The sequence below is a fragment of the Oncorhynchus tshawytscha genome, linkage group LG11 (assembly GCF_018296145.1).
Source record: "Oncorhynchus tshawytscha isolate Ot180627B linkage group LG11, Otsh_v2.0, whole genome shotgun sequence".
NCBI lineage: Eukaryota > Metazoa > Chordata > Actinopteri > Salmoniformes > Salmonidae > Oncorhynchus > Oncorhynchus tshawytscha.
In genome coordinates, this window is record NC_056439.1 from 15,914,225 (window position 1) to 15,938,603 (window position 24,379).

Below are 24,379 nucleotides of genomic sequence, written 5' to 3' on the forward strand. Positions count from 1 at the left end.
GAGTGTGTTTGTTTTCAAGTGTGTGAGACTGTTTGTGTTTAAACAACAATGTTTGTGTGTTCATATGAGTGTGCATGTAAGCTTTTGACTGTGTGTGTGTGTGTCCCTTTGACTGTGTGTGTGTGTCCCTTTGACTGTGTGTGTATGCATTTGTATGCCGTGTGTGCACTTGTGTCTCTCTGCGTCACACAGATCCAATACTCGGGTACTTTGATTACAAAAACAAATTAATCTTTATTCAGACGGGAGTGCCGTCGTCATAAATCTCTCCAGAACACAAACATTGTATTTACAGTCCTGTAATTGGCGGGAACAAGAATAGCGCTGGCAAATCCCCTCTGGAGCAGCAGCCCTGGGTCCTGTTCATCAGGCACCAAATGTACTGAAACCTGGGAGGGACTACCTGAACATGTCAAATAAGTTATTTTTTTAATGTTGTGTTGCAATGTGTTTTACTACTTTGTGCACTAATGAATATGACCCTGTTCACCGGGGCTTTATAATACAGAGAAGCTATGGAGGCGCAGCTAGGGCTGTCCTGGAGCCCTGCCTGATTAAAAATCCTATATTATTACTAGCAAGGGTAATATTCCATTTGGATGCAACCTACCCCTTCATCCCTTCTCTTCTCCCCTCTCTATCTCTCTCCCTCCCCCTCTCTCTCAGGTGGAAGTGCATTTGGGAGAGCAGGGGATTATGGGATGGGACCTGCTTAATGGGGTTGAGTGAGTGAGTGAGTGAGTGAGAGAGAGAGAGAGAGAGAGAGAGAGAGGAGGGGGGTAAAAAGGGAGACAGAGGTGGCTGGGTCACTGGTTCTCTGTCAAAGTAGCAGAGGTGGCACAAAAGCAAGTCAACAGTGGGTTCCAAAATGCATTCTGCACAAGTTGTTCCATTGTTGATTTTTATTAGATGTTGGCCAGAACGAAACTGTCCAGTCCAAGGAGGAGAGAGGAACTGAGTATCCACTCTCAGTTAGCTGTTGGCCTGTCCATAGCTGATGACACACTCAAAGTCTCTGAAGCTCACGTGGCCATCACTATCCTGGTCTGCCAGCCTGTAAGAGAGACAAATAACACAGTTAGAGAAGAGGAGGAGAGGGGCGGGGAGGAGATGGGAGAGGAGATGAGGGGAGAAAAGAGGAGGATAGAAGGAGGAGAGGAGAGAAGAAGCATACGTCTCTGTGGTAAGAAGCAGCCAGTTGTCCAAAGTTGGTTTTTATTCTCTACCCCTGGAGAGCACAGCTAGTCAGCCACGTTACAGCCAAGCGCTGGCACACTGGCTCCTAGCACCACAGGCTGTAGGTGTTTTACAATGGCTCTATTACTCTGTTCTATATTCATAAAATAGCAGTTCTACAAACACATTGAAACACACGCGCACTGTACAAACACACAAACTGCATGAGCACAAACACACACAGACATACACGCACTATCACACTAGAGGATGAGCCACTCCACTCCAGAGCCAGTGTATGAAGAAGTCGCTACAGCAAATTGAATCATGTCAATGGAGAAATTACAGTACAATAGACCTGACTCTCGCTCTATTTCGTTCTTCACATCTCTCATCCCCTCCCTGGCGCTCTCTCTCTCCTCCATGTCGCTCTGCCACACACACCTTCTCTCCCGCTCTCTCTGTGTGTGATCTCTCCATTCCTTGGCTGTGCAGAGTGTGCGTGTAAACACAGCAGCTGTGTGGAGATGAGGATCAACGGGAAGGAGAATTAGAGCAGCATTAAACAGCCAGCCAGTGGAAAATCACACTTCCTCCTCCTTCCTGTGTCTCATCGTCTCGCTCTACTAACCAAAGCTCTAACGGGCGCTCTAAATGAGAGCACTGTGAGGATCCAATTTGGACTCGACTGCAGGGGGTCTATCTGTATTGTAGATGAGGGTTAGATAGTGTGACACCCCCATTCACAGCCCATTTATCACTCCTCCACCGCACCCTCCCACCACCAGGGATGTAGTGGAGGCCTGTCCTCCTAGGCACCTGTCGCACCTCACCTGCTGCGTCATTTCCCGAAATACCTCTTTACCTGGTGGACCTACTGTACACCTGAAACAGCTACTCTGTGAATACAGGGTTTCCCAAACTCTGTTCTGGGGACCCCAGGGGATGCACATTTAGGTTTTCCCCCAAGCACTCCACTACACAGCGGATTAGTGAGGAGTTGATTATTTTAATCTGGTGTGTGGGAGCTAGGGCAAAAACAACTAAACGTGCACCACCTGGGGTCTCCAGGACAGAGCTTTTGGAAACGCTGCGCATCCCTCTTCACCCACTCGTTTCCCTCAAGCCCTCTAAGCTCTGCTAAGAGTGTCTAGAACTGTCTACTATGGTTTAGTAAAGACTCTCTGAATCCCTGCGGGAGAGCAAGAAAGACGATAAGAAAAAGTGACAAAGAGAGAGAGAGAAGGAGAGAGAGAAAGTGATATGGAAAGACAGCGAGAGAAAGAGAGAGATTGCTATGGAAAGAGAAGACAAAACAGCGGATACTGATAGACAAAGATGATGAGGGTGAGCCCGGATAACAACACTAAGAGACCACTTTATGTAGCATTAGATGGAAGACGATCATGACTTAATGCCTGCGTGCTGCTTGTGTGTTTGGGTATGAGTGTGTGTGTGTGTATATATATGAGTGTGTCATTTAAACAAACCACTTACACAGTGACATTTAAACTGACAGAAGCTACGACCACAATCAAGAATGTACCATTAAGACGTGATTAGTGTGTATATAATCACACATTTGGAATGGTGTGTGTGTGTGTGTGTGTGTTGACAGTCTAATTAAGGCCTGACACTGACCGTTCTTGAAACCCTGTGTTGTACTGACAGCTATGAAATTACCATTACTGCTCAGGCTGTCAAACACAGACTGATAGTGGGTCAGAGAGAGGGGGATGGAAAGGGAAGGGAGAAAGGGGGCTGGATGGAGAGGGGAAACAGAGTTGGAAGGAGATAGAGAGAAGGGCGGGGGGTGGAGAGAAATGTGGTGAAAGAGTGGGATGGGGAGGGAGAGTTGAAGATAGTGAGATGAAAAAGGTGATGTGAAAGTCAACTCCTAGAGGGCAACAGTCTGCTGCTTTTCATACTTTCCTTTTAATTAGTGAAACCAGGTGTGTGAACTCCCTAGCCAACCAGTGACATTAAGTGATCAACTAAGTGCCAGAGGGATAGGGGAGAGGAGACCCACCTGACAGACCCTGTAGAGCAGCTCCTGGAGGACTTCCAGCTTGATACCATCCCTGCTCTAAGTGGTATGAACCTGGGCCTGTGGGAGGGGCTGAATATGTCTCACTCACTCACTGCCGTCAGCTTCCACAAGGGGAGAAAGACAGCAACTCCCAGGGGCCAGTGGAACAAGCAGGCTATGACATCATCAGCATGCACCGGAGGCCCAGGAGCATTAATCACAGTATTCTCATTGCTCTAAAACAGGATGGGCAACTCCAGTCGTTGGGGCTGGAGTGGTGTCTCACTTTTCCCCCCAACCCGAGCAAACACAGCAGATCAAACTAATTGCATTCTAAACCAAAGATCGTGTTTTGTTGATTATTGGAGTCAGGTGTGTTAGTTGGGGCAAACTTGTGACACCAGTCAGCCCCCCGGGGACTGGAGTTGGCCATCCCTGCTCTAAAGACACACACTGATCGCGCACACAAAGCTCACACACACACACACACAAAGCACACAAACACACCATGTGCATAAAAAGAGAGCACCCCCCCCCCCAAAAAACAGTTTAAACTCCGTCAATGTTGAATAGAGCGGACACAGTGGTCCAACACTGTCTACAAAGAAAAAGAGAGAGAAAGAAAGACTGCTCAGTAGTTGACTGTTCATTCAGTCCATTACAACTGGTTACACCAGACGGATCCATTCATACCTAATTACATTATCAGTGTGTGGCAGCTGTGTGTGTGTGGAACCCCAATCGGGATATTGATGCTCTCATGAGAGCATCTGCCCCAGTTTCTGCCTGTGCATCGCAACACACACACAAGCAAGCACACAAAGACCCACAGACTTATGGCGTGCAGGAGCCCAGGGTTCCAACCTAGTCAGTCAGTAACTGCCAAAATAAAGGAAACACCAAAATAAAGTGTCTTAATTAGTGATGCACTTGAAATGGCAGCAGCAGAATGACAACCAGCACATTCATGAGCATGCAGTACGACTTTCCTCAGTACAAAATCCTCGATGACTGTGCCCACTGTGCTGTCAGACTCAGCATGCTCATGGGGCTGATATCGCTGGTCCAAATGTCAGTCGTGAAGCTAATATCAGTGACACTATTACTGTGTAACTCCGGTAGGGCAACATCTGAAAAATAAAGCACTTGGTAGTGTGTACCTGTGCTCGACCAGTCAGCGAAAGCCAACATCACCCACGAAAGAGAACGGTTGATTGTCAAGGGCATGAATTCCATTATCTTGGCATTAATGGAGTTCACCTTTGAGTTGTCTCGCTGAAATGGTCTTACTCTTTCAAATGACTGCTCGACTTGTTGACTGCTCGATCCACACAGCAGACATTGTGGGCTAGGTTTGTAATGCGTTGTTGCACATGTAGCGCTACATTTTACATGGCATCATTATGTCACCTACCTACGTTATATAGGTATGCACGTCAGCTTTGACATCGGTTTTGCACATCGGTGTTAAACTAGACATTAGGCCGATGCCAATGTTGCCATTTTTGGCTAATATCGTCCGATTCCGATATGTTCACTGATATATTGTCCATCCCTAGTCCTAACAGGTCCAATGCACATTGGCATTGATTCTAAGTGTCTGGAACTCTATTGGAAGGATGCGACACCATTGTTCCATGAGAAATTCCATCATTTGGTGCTTTTTTATGATGGTGGAAAAGCGGCCTCCCGCATGTTCAATTGGGGGGGGGGTTCTATAATATAACAAAGTATATCATTGCCCTTTTAAGAAGCCATTGCCCCCTTTAAGAGCAGCTGCCCCTAAACCATGCTTGAAACTCAGGTTGTAAATTCATTTTTAAAACAATGCCATACACACAATTGTAGGAGGCCTTTTTAACAAAGGCCAAAATTGTTTTGCCTAGATTGCATTAAGAAATGTTGCACATTGGAAAGCACTGGAAAGTTACATCCTGAATGTTAAAGTATAAGCTTTGAATTACACTGAACAAAAATATAAACGCAACATGTAAAGTGTTGATCCCATGAGCTGAAATAAAAGATCCCAGAACTTTCATGTGCCTTAATAACAAACGTGTATGTTATCTGTAAATACGAATAATAGTTTAAAAAATACGAGCCTAGTTGGTTTAGACATGGGAAAAGTCTGGAACCTTTCCGTTAGCCATGTTTGGCTGAGATAATGCCGAGATGAGTTTGGATTCGTCTGGCATGTAGTACGCTTCTGTCTATAACATGAGCTGCTCAGTATGTGTAGCTAATCCTTTCTAACGCAGCTTTTTTGACAGATATCACGAAGAACTGCAAGAAACACATCTCCGGATTACATCCTCAAACTAAGGGCAACCATGGCATCCGTGACATAGAGGCGAAAAGCGTTCATCCATGTCTACAAGTAAAAGAGTCTAGCTAGCTACATTTTCAGATATTATACATTTCTATTTTGTCAGAGAGTCAAATTCATTGCAAGTTAAAGCGTACTGTTAGATAGCTCGCTAATGGTAGCTGGCTGGCTTGCTAGCAAATGTTAAGTGTATAATTTGTGTAGTAATATTATTCGTATCCCAGAGCCATTTGCATTTCTAGTTATAGCTAGCTAGCTTTAGCCACCTGTAGATTCATACAGGATAGTAACATTATGAGTTGGGATTATGGTTCATTGTTTAGCTAGCTAGCTACATGTTGAAACAAAAGACTCCACTATGCAAGTAACCATTTCCCTGTACCGTTTATACCTTCTGCAGGTGACAAATAAGACGTGATTTTAATTTATATAGTGTGTGTTTACCAGAGATGGTAATGTGACAAACAACATGACCTGCACCAAAGTCCAATTGTGGCTATATCCTGGAAAGCCAAAATTTCCAAAAGCTGGGCCTAAAATAGTGTATAAGAGATCATACAAAAGATCTTGCTGTGAGTCTTACGTGGATGATGTTAAAAATATTTTGGGGTCTGACGTGATTAATAAGGAGCATCCAGACGCTGCACTTGATGAATTGATGAAATTCCTTCTTCCATGTATTGATAAACATGCACATGTTAAGAAACTGACTGTTAGAACTGTTAAGGCTCAATGGATTGATGAGGAATTGAAAAACTGTATGGTTGAAAGAGATGGGGCAAAAGGAGTGGCTAATAAGTCTGGCTGCACATTTGACTGGCTTACTACAAATTGAGAAATGATGTGACTAAACTCAACAAAAAGAATAAGAAACTGTATTATGAAGCCAACATCAATAATATAAAGAATGCCGGAAAAAAATTGAGTACTTTATATGCAATTATGGACAGAAAGACAAATTCAACTCATCAAACCATTTTGATGTTGCCAATTATTTTAACGATTATTTCATTGGCAAAGTGGGCAAACTTAGGCAACAAATGACAACAACGAACAGTGAGCCATCATCCTCATGCATAGAAATAAAAAAAACAATGAAAGAAAAGTTAAGTTAAGTGTGGGAAAGGTGGGGCAATTACTGCTATCGATCAACAATGACAAACCTCCTGGCATTGACAGCTACTGAAAATGGTAGCTGACTCTGTAGCCCCTCGTATCTGTCATAGCTTAAATCTGAGCCTATAGAGAAAAGTCTTTGTCAACAGGCCTGGAGGGAAGCCAAAGTCATTCCGTTATCCAAGAGTGGTAAAGAGGCCTTTACTGGTTCTAACAACAGACCTATCAGCTTGCTGCCAGATCTTAGCAAACTGTACAATCCTACTTCTCTGTAAACAAATGAACAACAGACTTTCAGCATGCTTATATGTACATGTACTGCACTGACACAAATTAATGATGATTGGTTGAAAGAAATTGATAACAAGAAGATTGTGGGAAATGCACGGCTAGATTTCAGTGCAGCCTTTGATATTATTGACGATAACCAGTTGTTGCGAAAACATACACTACCGTTCAAAAGTTTGGGGTATCATAGACATGTTCTTGTTTCTGAAAGAAAAGCAATTTTTTCCCCCATTAAAATAACATCAAATTGGTCAGAAATACAGTGTAGACATTGTTAATGTTGTAAATGACTATTGTAGCTGGAAACGGCAGATTTTTAAAATGGAATATCTGTCACGAATATTACCGAAGGTGACTCCCCTTCTTGTTCGGGTGGCGCTCGGCAGTCGTCGTCGCCGGTCTACTAGCTATCGCCGATCCGTTGTTCTGTGTTCCTTTGGTTTTGTCTGATTGGTATCACCTGTTTCTTGTTTGGTTGTTAGGGTAGGGTTATATATAGTTTGTTCAGCCCGCTTCTGTTTCGTGCGGGCTTGTTAGTCTGTTTTGTTGTTTGAGTGTATTTTGTTTGTATTTTGGGTTTCACGCTGTCCGTTTATATTTCTGATCATTTGTTGTCTACTTTTGGTTCATGTTATGTTTCCGGGACATTAAAGCGTGTTTTTTCCCACATCTTTTGCTCTCTGCGCCTGACTCCACAACTCCTCACTCATTTATCGTAACAGAAGCCCGCACCACGATATGGAGTCAGCAGGAGCAGCAACCACTCCTCTTCCTACTATGGAGGAGAGAGTCCTTCATCACACGTCTATCCTCCATCGTCTAGGATCAGCGATGGATCAGATGATGGAAAGGATGGATCGTTGGGAGAGGAATGGTCTCCCTACTACCCCACCGACCCTCCCACCAGCAACTCTACCATCTCCCCCATCTGGATCCGGTTCCAGTGCTCTGCGCATTACGCCTCCGAGGGAGTACGATGGAGCAGCGACGGGGTGCCAGGGATTCCTGCTTCAACTAGACCTCTACCTGGCCACCGTTCGGCCGGCTCCCTCGGAGGAGGACAGAGTGTGGGTTCTCATCACATGCCTTACCGGTAGAGCCCTGGAGTGGGCTAATGCGGTCTGGAACGGGCCCGACTCAGCGAAGGACAATTACCCGGAGTTCACCCGCCGTTTCAGGGCCGTGTTCGATCACCCTCCAGAAGGTCGAGCGGCGGGTGAGAGATTGTTCCATCTCAGACAGGGGACGAGGAGCGCGCAGGACTTCGCGCTGGAGTTCCGGACCTTGGCCGCTGGAGCAGGGTGGAACGACAGGGCCCTGATAGACCATTACAGATGTAGCCTGAGAGAGGACGTCCGTAGGGAGCTGGCCTGTCGGGATACTACACTTAGCCTGGATGGACTGATAGACCTGTCGATCCGGTTGGACCATCTGCTAGCTGCTCGCGGACGTTCTGAAAGGGTCCTGTCAGTTCTACCTCCTGACCCTCCTGCTCCTATCCCGATGGAGCTAGGAGGGACCGCGTCTAGGGAGATCGGAGGAGGAAGCTCCTCCTGTACCAGTTGTGGCCGGAGAGGGCACACGTCTGGTCAGTGCTGGAGGAATTCATCTGGGAATCGAGAGGGCAGGCAGAACACTCCTCGGTCACCCCAGGTGAGTAAGCACCACACTCTCCCAGAGTTTCCTGTTGGTCACATGTTCCTATTAATTTGTTTCCTTAATTATTCTCCTTCTCTCCAGCATAAGGCACTGGTAGATTCAGGCGCAGCTGGAAACTTTATAGATCGCGGACTCGCTCAGAGGTTGAGGATTCCGTTAGTAAAAGTAGACCCCCCTTTTGCCGTGCACTCTTTAGATAGTCGACCATTAAGGTCAGGGCTGGTGAGGAAAGCCACAGTTTCGTTGGAGATGATTATGCAGGGGAATCACAAGGAGCGAATTAGTTTGTTCCTTATCGATTCACCTGCGTTTCCGGTGGTACTGGGGATTCCCTGGCTAGCTATTCATAATCCTACGATTTCGTGGAAACAGGGATCTCTACAGGGGTGGTCTGATGAGTGTTCAGGCAGGTGTGTAGGGGTTTCCATCGGTGCGACAACGGTGGAGAGTCCAGACCAGGTATCCACTGTGCGCATTCCAGCTGAGTATAACGATTTGGCTATCGTTTTCAGTAAAAAGAAGGCGACCCAATTACCACCCCATAGGCAGGGGGATTGCGTGATAAACCTCCAGGGTAACGCTGCACTCCCCAGGAGTCATGTGTATCCTTTGTCCCAGGAGGAGACGGTGGCTATGGAAACTTATAACACCGAGGCTCTGGGACAGGGGTATATTCGTCCCTCCATGTCACCTGTCTCTTCGAGTTTCTTTTTTGTGAAGAAAAAAAATGGTGGTTTACGTCCGTGTATTGATTATAGAGGTCTAAATTCCATCACGGTGGGTTTTAGCTACCCACTACCTCTCATTGCTACGGCAGTGGAATCATTTCACGGAGCGCAGTTCTTCACTAAACTGGATCTCAGGAGTGCTTATAATCTGGTGCGTATTCGGGATGGAGATGAGTGGAAAACTGCATTTAGCACTACTTCTGGCCATTATGAGTACCTCGTCATGCCATACGGTTTGAAGAATGCTCCAGCTATATTTCAATCCTTCGTGGATGAGATTCTCAGAGACCTGCACGGACAGGGTGTAGTGGTGTATATTGACGATATTTTGATCTACTCCGCTACATGCACTGCGCATGTATCTCTGGTGCGCAAGGTTCTTAGACGACTGCTGGAGCATGACCTGTATGTGAAGGCGGAGAAATGTGAGTTTTCCAAACAATCAGTTCCTTCCTGGGTTATCGCATTTCCAGCTCTGGGTTGGTAATGGAGGGTGACCGCGTAAAGGCCGTGCGTAATTGGCCGACTCCGACCACAGTAAAGGAGGTACAGCGGTTCTTGGGGTTTGCCAATTACTACCGGAGGTTTATCCGGGGTTTTGGTCAGGTAGCTGCCCCTATTACCTCACTGCTGAAGGGGGGGCCGGTGCGTTTACAGTGGTCAGCAGAGGCGAACTGAGCTTTTCATAAGTTGAAGGCGATGTTTACTGAGGCGCCGGTGTTGGCGCATCCGGACCCTTCTTTGGCGTTTATAGTAGAGGTGGACGCATCCAAGGCTGGGGTTGGAGCGGTGCTCTCACAGCTTTCGGGTGCGCCACCGAAGCTCCGCCCCTGTGCATTTTTTTCGAAGAAACTCGGGCCAGTGGAGCGGAATTATGATGTGGGGGATAGGGAGTTGTTGGCTATGGTTAAGGCCCTGAAGGTGTGGAGACACTGGCTTGAGGGGGCTAAGCACCCTTTCCTTATCTGGACTGACCACCGTAACCTGGAGTATATCCGATCAGCTAGGAGACTGAATCCTCGTCAGGCAAGGTGGGCCATGTTTTTCACCAGATTTCATTTCACTATCTCATATAGACCAGGTTCCCTCAACACTAAGGCCGACGCGCTGTCAAGACTCTATGACACTGAGGACAGGTCCATCGATCCTACTCCCATCATTCCGGCAGCTAAGCTGGTGGCACCAGTAGTATGGGATGTGGACGCGGACATCGAGCGGGTGTCCGGAGGGTCGTAGGTACGTGCCGCTGGCTGTTCGTGATCAATTGATTCGATGGGCTCATTGTCTACCCTCGTCGGGTCACCCAGGTATTTTTAGGACAGTGCGAGGTCTTGAGAGGAAGTACTGGTGGCCCACTTTGAGGAGGGATGTGCGATTCTATGTTTCCTCCTGTTCGGTGTGCACCCAGAGTAAGGCTCCTAGACACCTGCCAAGAGGTAAATTACAACCTCTTCCCGTTCCACAACGGCCGTGCACCCATCTATCGGTGGATTTTCTTACTGACCTCCCCCCCCCTCTCAGGGTAACACAACGATCCTGGTCGTTGTGGATCGGTTCTCTAAGTCCTGCCGTCTTATCCCATTGCCCGGTCTCCCTACGGCCCTACAGACTGCGGAAGCTCTTTTCACCCATGTCTTCCGGCACTACGGGGTGCCCGAGGATATAGTTTCTGATCGGGGCCCCCAGTTTATCTCCCGTGTTTGGAGGGCATTTATGGAACATCTGTGGGTCTCGGGCAGCCTGACCTCAGGGTATCACCCGGAGAGTAATGGGCAGGTGGAGAGAGTGGACCAGGAGGTGGGTAGGTTTCTGCGGTCGTATTGCCAGGACCGGCCAGGGGAGTGGGCGAGATATATTCCCTGGGCAGAAATAGCCCAGAACTCACTAAGCCACTCCTCTACCAACATGTCACCATTTGAGTACGTGTTGGGGTACCAGCCAGTCCTGGCACCGTGGCATCAGAGCCAGACTGAGGCTCCTGCGGTGGAGGAGTGGGTGCAGTGCTCTAAGGAGACCTGGAGGGCTGTCCAAGAGTCATTACGCCAAGCGAGTATAAGGCAGAAGAAGAGCGCTGACCGTCACCGCAGTGAGGCCCCCGTGTTTGCACCTGGGGACAGGGTCTGGCTCTCGACCCGAAACCTGCCCCTCCGCTTGCCCTGCCGAAAGCTGGGTCCGCAGTGTATAGGGCCATTTAAAGTCCTGAGGAGAATAAACGAGGTTTGTTATCGATTATTACTTCCTTCGTATTATCGTATTAACCCCTCGTTTCATGTGTCTCTTCTCAGGCCGGTGGTAGCTGGTCCCATGCAGGAAGGTGAGGTTCCGGAGGTTACTTCGCCCCCTCTGGACATCGAGGGGTCCCCGGCGTACAAGATACGAGCTATTCTGGACTCGAGACGCCGGGTGAGGGGCTTGCAGTACCTCGTTGACTGGGAGGGGTACGGTCCGGAGGAGAGGTGCTGGGTTCCGGTGAGGGATATTCTAGATCCATCTATGTTGAGTGAGTTCCATCGCCTCCGTCCGGATCGCCCAGCGCCTCGGCCCCCAGGTCGTCCCAGAGGCCGGCGTACTGTCACGAATATTACCGAAGGTGACTCCCCTTCTTGTTCGGGTGGCGCTCGGCAGTTGTCGTCGCCGGTCTACTAGCTATCGCCGATCCGTTGTTCTGTGTTCCTTTGGTTTTGTCTGATTGGTATCACCTGTTTCTTGTTTGGTTGTTAGGGTAGGGTTATATATAGTTTGTTCAGCCCGCTTCTGTTTCGCGTGGGCTTGTTAGTCTGTTTTGTTGTTTGAGTGTATTTTGTTTGTATTTGGGTTTCACGCTGTCCGTTTATATTTCTGATCATTTGTTTTTCTACTTTTGGTTCATGTTATGTTTCCGGGACATTAAAGCGTGTTTTTCCCACATCTTTTGCTCTCTGCGCCTGACTCCACACCTCCTCACTCATTTATTCGTAACAATATCTACATAGGCGTACAGAGGCCCATTATCAGCAACCATCACTGCTGTGTTCCAATGGCATGTTGTGTTAGCTAATCCAAGTTTATAATTTTAAAAAGCTAATTGATCATTAGAGAACCCTTTTGCAATTATGTTAGCAAGGATGAAAACTGTTATTCTGATTAAAGAAGCAATAAAATTGGCCTTCTTTAGACTAGTTGACTATCTGGAGCATCAGCATTTGTGGATTCGATTACAGACTCAAAATGGCTCAGTCTATTCTTGTTCTGAGAAATGAAGGCTATTCCATGTGAGAAATTGCCAAGAAACTGAAGATCTCGTACAACGCTGTGTACTACTCACTTCACAGAACAGCGCAAACTGTCTCTAACAAGAATAGAAAGAGGAGTGGGAGGCCCCGGTGCACAACTGAGCAAAAGGACAAGTACATTAGAGTGTGTAGTTTGAGAAACAGACACCTCACAAGTCCTCAACGGGCAGCTTCATTAAATAGTACCCACAAAACACCAGTCTCAACGTCAACAGTGAAGAGGCGTCTCCGGGATGCTGGCCTTCTAGGCAGAGTTGCAAAGAAAAAGCCATCTCAGACTGGCCAATAAAAATAAAAGATTAAGATTGGCAAAAGAACAGACACTGGGCAGAGGAAGATTGGAAAAAAAGCGTTACGGACAGACAAATCTAAGTTCGTGGTGTTCGGTATCACAAAGAAGAACATTGAGACACTGAAAAAATAAAAAGATACTGGAGGAGTGCTTGACGCCATCTGTCAAACATGGTGGAGGCAATGTGATGGTCTGGGGGAGCTTTGGTAGTGGTAAAGTTCAAGTTTTGTACAGGGTAAAAGGGATCTTGAAGAAGGAAGGCTATCACTCCATTTTGCAACACCATGCCATACCCTGAGGACGGTGCTTAATTGGAGCCAATAAAAAAAATCATTATTTATAACCTTGTCAACATCTTGACTATGTTTCCTATTCATTTTGCAACTCATTTCATGCATGTTTTCATGGAAAACAAGGACATTTCTAAGTGACCCCAAACTTTGAACGGTAGTGTATGTGTTATGGCTTTTCAACCTCAGCTCTGAATCCATGATATGGCAATCTAATAGAACTCAGAGGGTTTTATTTAATGGAAGCTTCTCTAATGTCAAACATGTAAAGTGTGGTGTACCGCAGGGCCGCTCTCTAGGGCCTCTACTCTTTTCTATTTTTTACCAATGAACTGTCACTGGCATTAAACGAAGCATGTGTGTCCATGTATGCTGATGATTCAATCATATACGCATCAGTAAACCACAGTGAATGAAGTCACTGCAGCCCTTAAATAGAGTTGCAGTCGGTTTTGGAATGGGTGGCCAGTAATAAACTGGTCCTGAACATCTCTAAAACTAAGAGCATTGTATTTGGTACAAACCATTTCCTATGTTCTAGACCTCAGCTGAATCTGGTAATGAATGGTGTTGCTTTTGAACAAGTTGAGGAGACTAAATTACTTGGTGTTACCTTAGATTGTAAACCGTCATGGACAAAACATATATATTCACTGATTGTAAAGATGGGGAGAGGTCAGTATTTAAGAGATGCTCTGCTTTTTTGACACCATACTCCAAAAAGCAAGTCCTGCAGGCTGTAGTTTTGTCTGATCTTGATTATTGTCCAGTCGTGTGGTTGAGTGCTGCAAGGAAAGATCTAGTTAAGCTGCAGCTTGCCCAGAACAGAGCGGCACGTCTTGCTCTTCATTGTAATCAGAGGTTAATATTAACACTACATGCCAGTCTCCAAGAGTTGACGAGAAACTGACTGCATCACTTCTCCTTTTTATAAGAAACATTGTGTTAAATTCAACATTGTTTGCATAGTCAACTTACACACAGCTCTGACACACACACTTACCCCACCAGACATACCACCAGGGGTCTTTTCACAGTCCCCAAATCCAGAACAAATTCAAGAAAGCATAAAGTATTATATAGAGCCATTACTGCACAGAACTCCCATCTCAACAGCAAACCTGGTTGAAAAAACAGATAAAAGCAACACCTCACAGCACAACGCCTCTCACCTATTTCACCTAGAGTGTATGTATTGATATGTAGGCTATGTGTGCCTTTTTAAATTGATGCAGTTCTGTCCTTGTCTATGAAAGTTCTGTATTATGTCATGTTTCATGTTTTGTGGGGACACCAGGAAGAGTAGCTGCTGCTTTTGTAACAGCTAATGGGGATCCTCACAAAAATATTATTTTAAATAATGATCTTGTTGTGAGTTTATTTTCCTGTTATAATGAATAGAAATTAGCTAAAGTTAAGATGTTGTCAGCTATTGTCATTATTTGAACTGGCTAGCCAGCTAACTTAACATTAGCAAGCAAGCTAGAAACTAACCCCAAAAATGGTTTAGAAAGTTGCTTTTAGTTGCCTGGTTTGCTAGATTGACATATACTAAATACATTTTTAAACGGATGGGTTTACTGATGTTATGCTATTTGGACCACCAAGCTGCGGATGTCATGTAGCCTGTCATTTTGTGTTTATACTTTTTCATAAAGACAAATTTGATTGCGAACAACAATAGAATGTTCATGATGTCATGGACTGTATACAGACATGCCGATAGACGTTGTATAAAGCAGCCTTTAGTCTTGAAATCATTGGTTGTTTAGTACACTACCTTACTCTCTGTTTAGCACATTGCCTTACATGTGAATACTTAAAGATGTGGGGCTAAGGCTTAAGAGGGTGTGAACGATGTTGAATGGGTGTGGACAAAGAACAATGATATACCATGTTTTAGCTCTGAGTCTCTACTTTTATCCAATGTAAAAAACACCAACTGAAATTTTGCTACACAAGACCGAATTGAGCCGGTCGGTCCCATTTTCCATATGCACAAAATACCTATTGCTCTCAAATTTTGTACACAAATGTGTTTTTCCATCCCTGTTAGTGAGCATTTCTCTTTTGCCAAGATAATCCATCCACCTGACAGGTGTGGCATATCAAGAAGGTGATTAAACAGCATTATCATTACACAGGTGCACCTTGTGCTGGGGACAATAAAAGGCAACTGAAATGTGCAGTTGTCACAACACATCACAGATGTATCAATTTTTGAAGGAGGATGCAATTGGCATGCTGACTAGAGGAACATCCACCAGAGCTGTTTCCAAAATTGGAATGTTAATTTCTCTACCATAAGCCGCCCCCGTCGTCATTTTAGAAAATTTGACAGTACTTCCAACCAGCCTCACAGCCTCAGACCACGTGTATGGCGTTGTGTTGGTTACCCGTTTGCTTATGTCAACATTGTGAACAGAGTGCCCCATGGTGGTGGAGGGGTTATGGTATGGGCAGGCATAAACTATGGACAACAAACACAATTGCATGTTATCGATAGCAATTTGAATGCAAAGAGATATTGTGATGCGATCTTGAAGCCAATTGTCGTGCCATTCATCCTCCACCTTCACCTCATGTTTCAGCATGATAATGCACGGCCCCATGTCGCAAGAATCTGTACACAATTCCTGGAAGCTGAAAATGTCCCAGTTCTCTTATGGCCTGCATACTCACCAGACATGTCACATATTGAGCATGTTTGGGATGCTCTGGATTTGTGTATGACAGCGTGTTCCAGTTTTTGCCAATATCCAGCAACATTGCACTGCCATTGAAGAGTGGGACAGCATTCCACAGTCCACAATCAACAGCCTGACCAACTCTGTATCGAAGGAGAGGTGTTGCGCTGCATGAGGCAAATGGTGGTCACATCAGATACTGACTGGATTACTGATCCACACCCCTACCTTTTTTTTAAGGTATCTGTGACCAACAGATGCATATCCGTGTTCCCAGTCATGTGAAATCCATAGATTAGGGCCTAATAAATGTATTTCAATTGACTGATTTCCTTATATGAACTGTAACTCAATAAAATCTTGGAAATTGTTGCATATTAAGTTTATAATTTTGTTCAGTATACTTTGCCAGCAGGTACAGTAGGCTACACACCGGTGTTTGAGTTGAGCTCATTATAGAATATTTAATTATTAATATTTAAATATTTAATTCCCTTCATCAGAACATTAGGGTGTCAGCAACAATCATGCATGTCAGTTCAGTGCACACAGCGTAACAGAGAAAATAATATATTTGAGAATACATTTATTTGGGAATTTATTTTGTAGAACAGACATGCTTCTGTATTAGGCTATACTGTATCATCTCCAAACCAGCCACCAGAGATTTTTTGTTGCGGATCTACATGGATCTCAAAAACGACCTCTCCAGAATCCAATGACAGAGAACTGCAAAGTCACTGAGATATCTTTTTCTAGCCACGGTAGCCAAAATAATGGGCAACTGGGCATTTTTATACATGACCATAAGCAAAATGAGATGTTAATTGCTTAATTAACTCAGGAACCACACCTGTGTGGAAGCACCTGCTTTCAATATACTTTGATTAAATGAGGGATACAATGACAAAAAATCCCAATGAAATATATTAAACCCCACTTTGCAACACAACAACATGTGAAAAAAATCCAAGGGGGATGAATATCAAATCCAATCAAATGTTATTTGTCACGTGCCGAATACAACAGGTGTTTACTTACACGCCCTTAACTGCATTGTTGGTTAAGAAAGTAGTTACTAAAATAAACTGAAGTAAAAATAATTAATTAATTAAAGTACATACAGTAGCACTTAGTGTAATCTCTGAACACACTGTCTGCAGTATGTGTGTAATCCCATACCTGCTTAAAATGAGAATAAGGCAGGAAGTATAAACCTTTTGTTTCCTTATATGACATCACAGATTAGGAGAAAAGATAGGGAAGGTGTGGGGATGGATAGAGGGATATGTGCCTGGGTAGCAACAGTTTGTGTGTGTGTGTGTGTGTGTGTGTGCGTGTGCACAAAAGGAGTACGCTCTAAGGTGGGTAGGGAGATACTGCTGGCCCTGTAATGTGAACGCAGAGGAGGAATCAGCCCCCTGCCGCCAGTGAAATGACCCACCCCTGGAGGCCATGCTCTAAAAAGGGGGCTGCCCGGCTTTCTCTAGCCCAGGAGACAGGCCCCTGCCTGGGATGTGTCTGGGGAGAGGCAGGGGGGCGCCTGGGTCTCACACAGACTCCATTACTAACTCATTTCACTCACCTGGGGGGGTGGGGGAGGACGACGACATCAAATCACACACATAAAGAAGATGAGGCAAAGGAGGGAGATACAAAGTGAGAGAGGAGGGATGGAGAGAGTCAAAATCACTGAGCAGTGAAGAAATACTTTCGCAAGCACACACGCACACACTCTCACTCTCTCTATTCCAATCAGAGGGGACCGGTGCCACTGTGCACATCATACGTTGTTCAGCTCCTGCTAACACAAACAGCTCCATGGGTACCCACAATCTATCAATGTGGGGGCAAGCCTCTGATCAAATGAGAAATATACTCTGAAACAGCCAAGAAGTGAATGGGGGATGAGAGGAAAGGGGGGTACGTTACTCTCTTTGTACCCTAAAACACATCTCTATGCCTCCTCGCTGAAACCGTTTCCTTCGTCACAGTCTGAAGGATGAAAAGCCTTCATCTTCACCCACACACACACACAGGAGGATGAAAGACCTTCCTATTCTCCGTTGGGCCCTACAGACCCCAAGGGAGGCCTGTCTGTCACATTTGGTTGGAACCAATGTTCCTTCTAAGCTGCGTCCGTGCAGCTCCCTGGGACTGCCAAGCAGAAATATCAACCCACAGAGAGAAGCACGAGATTGAACTTCACTCAACTTTCGAGAACAGTGGTCACCAACCGACTGGTCGATCTCCAAAGCATTCCTAGTCGATCGCAAAACATTTCTGAACAAACCCAAAACAATAAAGCCTTTTCTTCCATTTTTTAAAATGTATTTGTCATTGTCACACCTGGTCCTGCTCCCAATCCCCCTCCCTGGCACTCAAAGGTGCCAGGCTCCCCAGCATTACGCACTCCTGCCACCATCAGTACACACACCTGCCTTACCCCGTCACCTGCATCAGCGATTATTGGACTCACCTGGACTCAATCACCTGGGTCATTACCTCCCCTATATCTGTCTGTTCCCAAGCTCTGTTCCCTGCTTCAGGATTAATGTTCGCTTGTCTTTGCATACGGTCTCTGTCCTGTTTGATGTCTGTTCCATATTAAATGTTCTACTCCCCGTACCTGCTTCTCATCTCCAGCGTCGGTCATTACAGTCATGGGCTGTTAGCAGTAGGTGCACCCTTGTGCGCCGGGTAGGCAAACTGTTGCCATTTTGAACCATTTCATGTGAATGAAGGTAAACTCTGCCTTCCCCGGCGGGCCCAGAGATAAAATCAAGTGCACTATAGGCCTAACGCTGACCAATCGGATAGCTCAGATTACCGTGTCTGCAGTAACGTAGCAGGCATAAGAAATCTACAACAAAGTTAATACTGTGAGATTTCAACATGTTTAAAACCATGACTAGAGAGAGAGAGTCTACAAATACAGCAAAGTGCTGCTGTTTTTTTCTTACTCAGCACTGTCAACACTTTGTATTCAACACCTTTATAAGCCATACATTTCTATGGCCTGAACAACAATGCATTATCATTGTTATCATTGCTACAGTAGTTTTTAATTGGTTAATGTTGCATAGGCGTACATTTTTTAAGTCATGTCGGCTTGCATTTTGAAAGTGATTTTGACTCAGAAAAGGTTAGTGACCACTGTTCTAGAGTTTTCCCTGTTAACACTATTCACATTTCCCTTTACTGTGGCAATTGTGGTCGAATCAACACAATATTAGCCACTTTCAATGCAACACACTGAAACAAAATTAACTATGCAAGAGATGTTGTTCTAGGTAGAACACAGAGTAGGATTTTATTGCATTGACACGCACTACTCAGTCCGTACTCTACACAGACCGGTGAGGCATAAACAAATGAGTGCTGCAGTAGGCCTATATGCAAATAGAACATTGCCATATATGGATCAGTGTCATTTACTTTGAACTGGACTGTGGTCACAGCATGAGCGGTTCTGAGTAGATGCACCTCGCTTTGATCTCAAAACAAGCGCATGTAGCCACGTGTACACATTTTGTGTACACGTGTGTACACTCCTCAACCGTCCTTTGCTAGCTAGTGAGTTCTTAAATTTATAATACATTTTCAACAATTTCTAAAAAACACTTTTTATTATGGGGTATTGTGAGTAGATTAATGAGTCAGGTAAACAGCTTTTTATTTATTTTAAAGGGGCAGTGTTGTATTTTGAGACAGCTTATTTAAGCCTAAATAGACAATAGGCAGAGGAGAGCATAATTTGTCTGATTCTCTGTAATAAATGGTATGGGAATAATAATGCATTTTATTTTGTAAAGTGGTTTCTTGCATTAAAACAACAACATTTTCAGTCACCTACTTGTTAGAAGGACAAGTGGAAAAACAGGTTAATGTCAAACCCTGCATGTTTTTTACCCAAAAGTCTCATGGAATGCAGGCCTACATTGAACACCACACATTTGCAGCTACTGTAGGCTGAATGATTGAAATAATCTAGCTATTCTATGTTAAAATGTTATAGGATGCATTTTCTCAGCAGTGTTCCTGGATGTGTTTAACTATACTTGTGGGCACCAGAACAAACATTTTACCAACTGGGGAGATTCTATTAATCCCCACTTGTTACGGATTTCCTCTTAGTCTGAGGAGGAGTAAGGATCGGCAAAGCGCAGCGTGGTAAGGTGCGGACTCCGGCCGCAAAACCTGAACCTATAGGGGAGGGTCTGGGTGGGCTTCTGTCCGCGGTGGCGGCTCTGGCGCGGGACGTGGACCCCACTTCACCATTGTTTTTGTCCGCCTCCTCAACCGTCTCCATGGCCCCTTATGAGCGACCTCGGACTGGGGACACTCGCCACGGGTCCCGAACGGACGGGAGACTCCGGCGGCTCAGGGCAGGCGGGAGACTCCGGCGGCTCAGGGCAGGCGGGAGACTCCGGCAGCGCTGGACAGCGGGAGCACCTGTAGGGAGAAGACGGAGAGACAGCCTGGTGTGGGGGGCTGCCACCGGAGGGCTGGTGTGTGGAGGTGGCACCGGATAAACCGGACCGTGCAGGCGCACTGGAGCTCTTGAGAAACTGTCCAACCTTACCTGGTTGAATGCTCCCCGTAGCCAGGCCAGTGTGGCGAGGTGGAATAGCCCGCACTGGACTGTGCTGGCGAACCGGGGACACCATGCGTAAGGCTGGTGTCATGTACACCGGCCCAAGGAGACGCACTGGAGACCAGATGCGTAGAGCCGGCTTCATGCACCTGGCTCGATGCCCACTCTAGCCCGGCTGATAAGAGGAGCTGGAATGTACCGCACCGGGTTATACACGCGCACCGGGGACACCGTGCGCTCCACCGCATAACACTGTGCCTGCCCAGTCCCTCTAGCTCTCCGGTAAGCACGGGGAGTTGACTCAGGTCTCCTACCTGACTTAGCCTCCAGCTCTGCTTTAGGGCGGCGATATTCCCCTTCTTGTGCCCAGGGTCCCTTGCCGTCCAAAATCTCCTCCCAAGTCCAGGAGTCTTGTGTTTTCGGCCGCTGCTGCCCGTTACCACGCTGCTTGGTCCTCTTGTGTGGTGGGTGTTTCTGTTACGGATTTTCTCCTCTTCGTCTGAGGAGGAGTAAGGATTGGACCAAAGCGTAGCTGTTAAGTGTTCATGATGATTTTTAATTCAAACTCAGAAAACTAAACAGAAAATAACGTGAATTTACAAAACCGAAACAGTACTGTGTTGCCAAAACACTCACATGGAAACAAACACCCACAAACCAAAAGTGAAACCCAGGCTACCTAAGTATGATTCTCAATCAGAGACAACTAACGACACCTGCCTCTGATTGAGAACCATACCAGGCCGAACTCAAAAACCAACATAGAAAAACAAACATAGACTGCCCACCCCAACTCACGCCCTGACCATACTAAAACAAATAATAAAATAACAGAACTACGGTCAGAACGTGACACCACTAGAATTAGTTTTAGGGTTAGGGGTTAAGGAAAATAGGATTTTGAATGGGACTGAATTGTGTGTTCCCACAATATTATAGTGGGGCAAAAAAGTATTTAGTCAGCCACCAATTATGCAAGTTCTCCCACTTAAAAAGATGAGAGGCCTGTAATTTTCATCATAGGTACACTTCAACTATGACAGACAAAATGAGGGGGAAAAAATCCAGAAAATCACATTGTAGGATTTTTAATGAATTTATTTGCAAATTATGGTGGAAAATAAGTATTTGGTCACCTACAAACAAGCAAGATTTTTGGCTCTCACAGACCTGTAACTTCTTCTTTAAGAGGCTCCTCTGTCCCCCACTCGTTACCTGTATTAATAGCACCTGTTTGAACTTGTTATCAGTATAAAAGACACCTGTCCACAACCTCAAACAGTCACACTCCAAACTCCACTATGGCCAAGACCAAAGAGCTGTCAAAGGACACCAGAAACAAAATTGTAGACCTGCACCAGGCTGGGAAGACTGAATCTGCAATAGGTAAGCAGCTTGGTTTGAAGAAATCAACTGTGGGAGCAATTATTAGGAAATGGAAGACATACAAAACCACTGATAATCTCCCTCGATCTGGGGCTCCACGCAAGATCCCAGAACCCCTAGTGAGGACCTAGTGAATGACCTGCAGAGAGCTGGGACCAAAGTAACAAAGCCTACCATCAGTAACACACTACGCCACCAGGGACTCAAATCCTGCAGTGCCAGACGTGTCCCCCTGCTTAAGCCAGTACATGTCCAGGCCCGTCTGAAGTTTGCTAGAGAGCTTTTGGATGATCCAGAAGAAGATTGGGATAATGTCATATGGTCAGATGAAACCAAAATATAACTTTTTGGTAAAAACTCAACTCGTCGTGTTTGGAGGACAAAGAATGCTGAGTTGCAGAACACCATACCTACTGTGAAGCATGGGGGTGGAAACATCATGCTTTGGGGCTGTTTTTTTGCAAAGGGACCAGGACGACTGATCCGTGTAATGGAAAGAATGAATGGGGCCATGTATCGTGAGATTTTGAGTGAAAATCTCCTTCCATCAGCAAGGGCATTGAAGATGAAACGTGGCTGGGTCTTTCAGCATGACAATGATCCCAAACACACCGCCCGGGCAACGAAGGAGTGGCTTCGTAAGAAGCATTTCAAGGTCCTGGAGTGGCCTAGCCAGTCTCCAGATCTCAACCCCATAGAAAATCTTTGGAGGGAGTTGATAGTCTGTGTTGCCCAGCAACAGCCCCAAAACATCACTGCTCTAGAGGAGATCTGCATGGAGGAATGGGACAAAATACCAGCAACAGTGTGTGAAAACCTTGTGACCTCTGTCATTGCCAACAAAGGGTATATAACAAAGTATTGAGATAAAATTTTGTTATTGACCAAATAATTATTTTCCACCATAATTTGCAAATAAATTCATAAAAAATCCTAATGTGATTTTCTGGATTTTTCTTCGCTCATTTTGTCTGTCATAGTTGAAGTATACCTATGATGAAAATTACAGGCCTCTCTCCTATTTTTAAGTGGGAGAACTTGCACAATTGGTGGCTGACTAAATACTTTTTTGCACCACTGTAGTTATACAAGACTGTGTGTGTATGTAGTCGCAGCAGCTCCGGGGGCTTAGATAAGGATTGATGTGTCCCCTAGAGGCCTCTATCCAATAAGAGGAGGAGGAACACCCTGCCTTAGGTTATCTGTTTGTCTACTGCGCACGCACACACACACACACACACCAGAGCCACTCCACAGGAAAAAAGATCTACTTCAGAGGAAATGCAATTACAACAAATAACACTATTCCCTTTTCTGATTACAACATCTTGGACTGTGTTCTTCCGCAGCATTTTCAAACTATAGAGGGCTAGTTAATTACAATGGGAGTGTACTCATAAAGCCTCTCAGAGTAAGAGTGCTTGGACAGATTCCCCCTGTCCATTGTAATCTTATTCATTATGATCTAAAAGGCTAAAATGCTCCTAGATCAGCACTCCCAATCTGAGACGCTTTATGATAGTCATCATCTGAAACGAGGCTGCACACTGGGCTCAATTTTTTCCAGTTATTTGTCGTTTCTCATATTTGTTGTTTGTTTGTATGACTCCTTTAGAGTGAGTTCTGGAGGCCTTTTATAAAAAGTTAAAAACAGAGAGAGCTAAAAGATAAACACAAGTAGTAATTAAAATAATTTCAGAGCTGAATTTCACACCAAAAAATGGGTGTTCGTTAGTGAGCATTCTGGGAGAAGTTGTTGCCTGGGAGCGATCTCAGCATGATCTCTTCTATACACATCTGTAGGAGAGAGGGAACGGATGGAGGAGGGAGAGAGGGACAGAACATTTGTTTGTGCCCGCGTTCATCTGTGTGTGTGTACATGCACCCCATCATGACACTGCTGGCTCTCCCTACAATCAGATACAGAAGCTGGTTACAAATCTATTGATGTCAATCACTGACAAACCCAGCAACAGTACATTTTACACCATTTAGCAGGACGCTCTTATCCAGAGCGACTTACAGGAGTAATTAGGGTTAAGTGCTTACGGGCACACCTAGTTGGCTTGGGGGGGTTCAAACCAGTGCCCTTTCAGTTACTGGCCCAATGCTCTTAACCGCTAGGCTACTTGCCACCCCAGGTACAGCAAGCCCCCATCAGTGAGGCTGCTTTACTCGGTCACAGACATCACGATAGAGAGAGAAACATTACATTATTGCAGCAAGGACATAACAGGAGCATGACATAGCTAGTCATCTGAAACAGACTTCGTAGCTGATCGGATGTCACTTCCTGTCAACAGATCTAACACAGACGTGTCACTTACTGGCAAGCATTAAGCTAGTTCACCAGTCTAAAATCTTAAAGTAAAACGTTTTATAGAACACACACTCCCCTCACCCAACCTGGCAATGCCGACACGTTGTTTAGCTTACAGGGCCGTGGCTCCAATGCTATTTCCATCAAGTGGGCCAGACAGAGGGCTGTGTGTGTGTTTGTCTGGTACAAAGCTGGTGCAGGAGGTTTAAACGG

General features: G+C 45.5%; 1 protein-coding gene across 2 annotated transcripts in view; it reads right to left on the minus strand.

Annotated features, from left to right (window-relative positions):
* Positions 1-209: 209 nt before the first annotated feature.
* The window catches only part of efcab11 (EF-hand calcium binding domain 11), an 84,667-nt gene continuing 60,497 nt past the window's right edge, over positions 210-24,379 (minus strand). For both annotated transcript variants that reach the window (XM_024436850.1, XM_024436849.1), the window contains one exon: positions 210-1,054. In XM_024436850.1, coding sequence (XP_024292618.1) covers positions 973-1,054 — 82 coding nt within the window. In that variant the 3' untranslated portion in view covers positions 210-972. The remainder of the gene's footprint in view (positions 1,055-24,379) is intronic.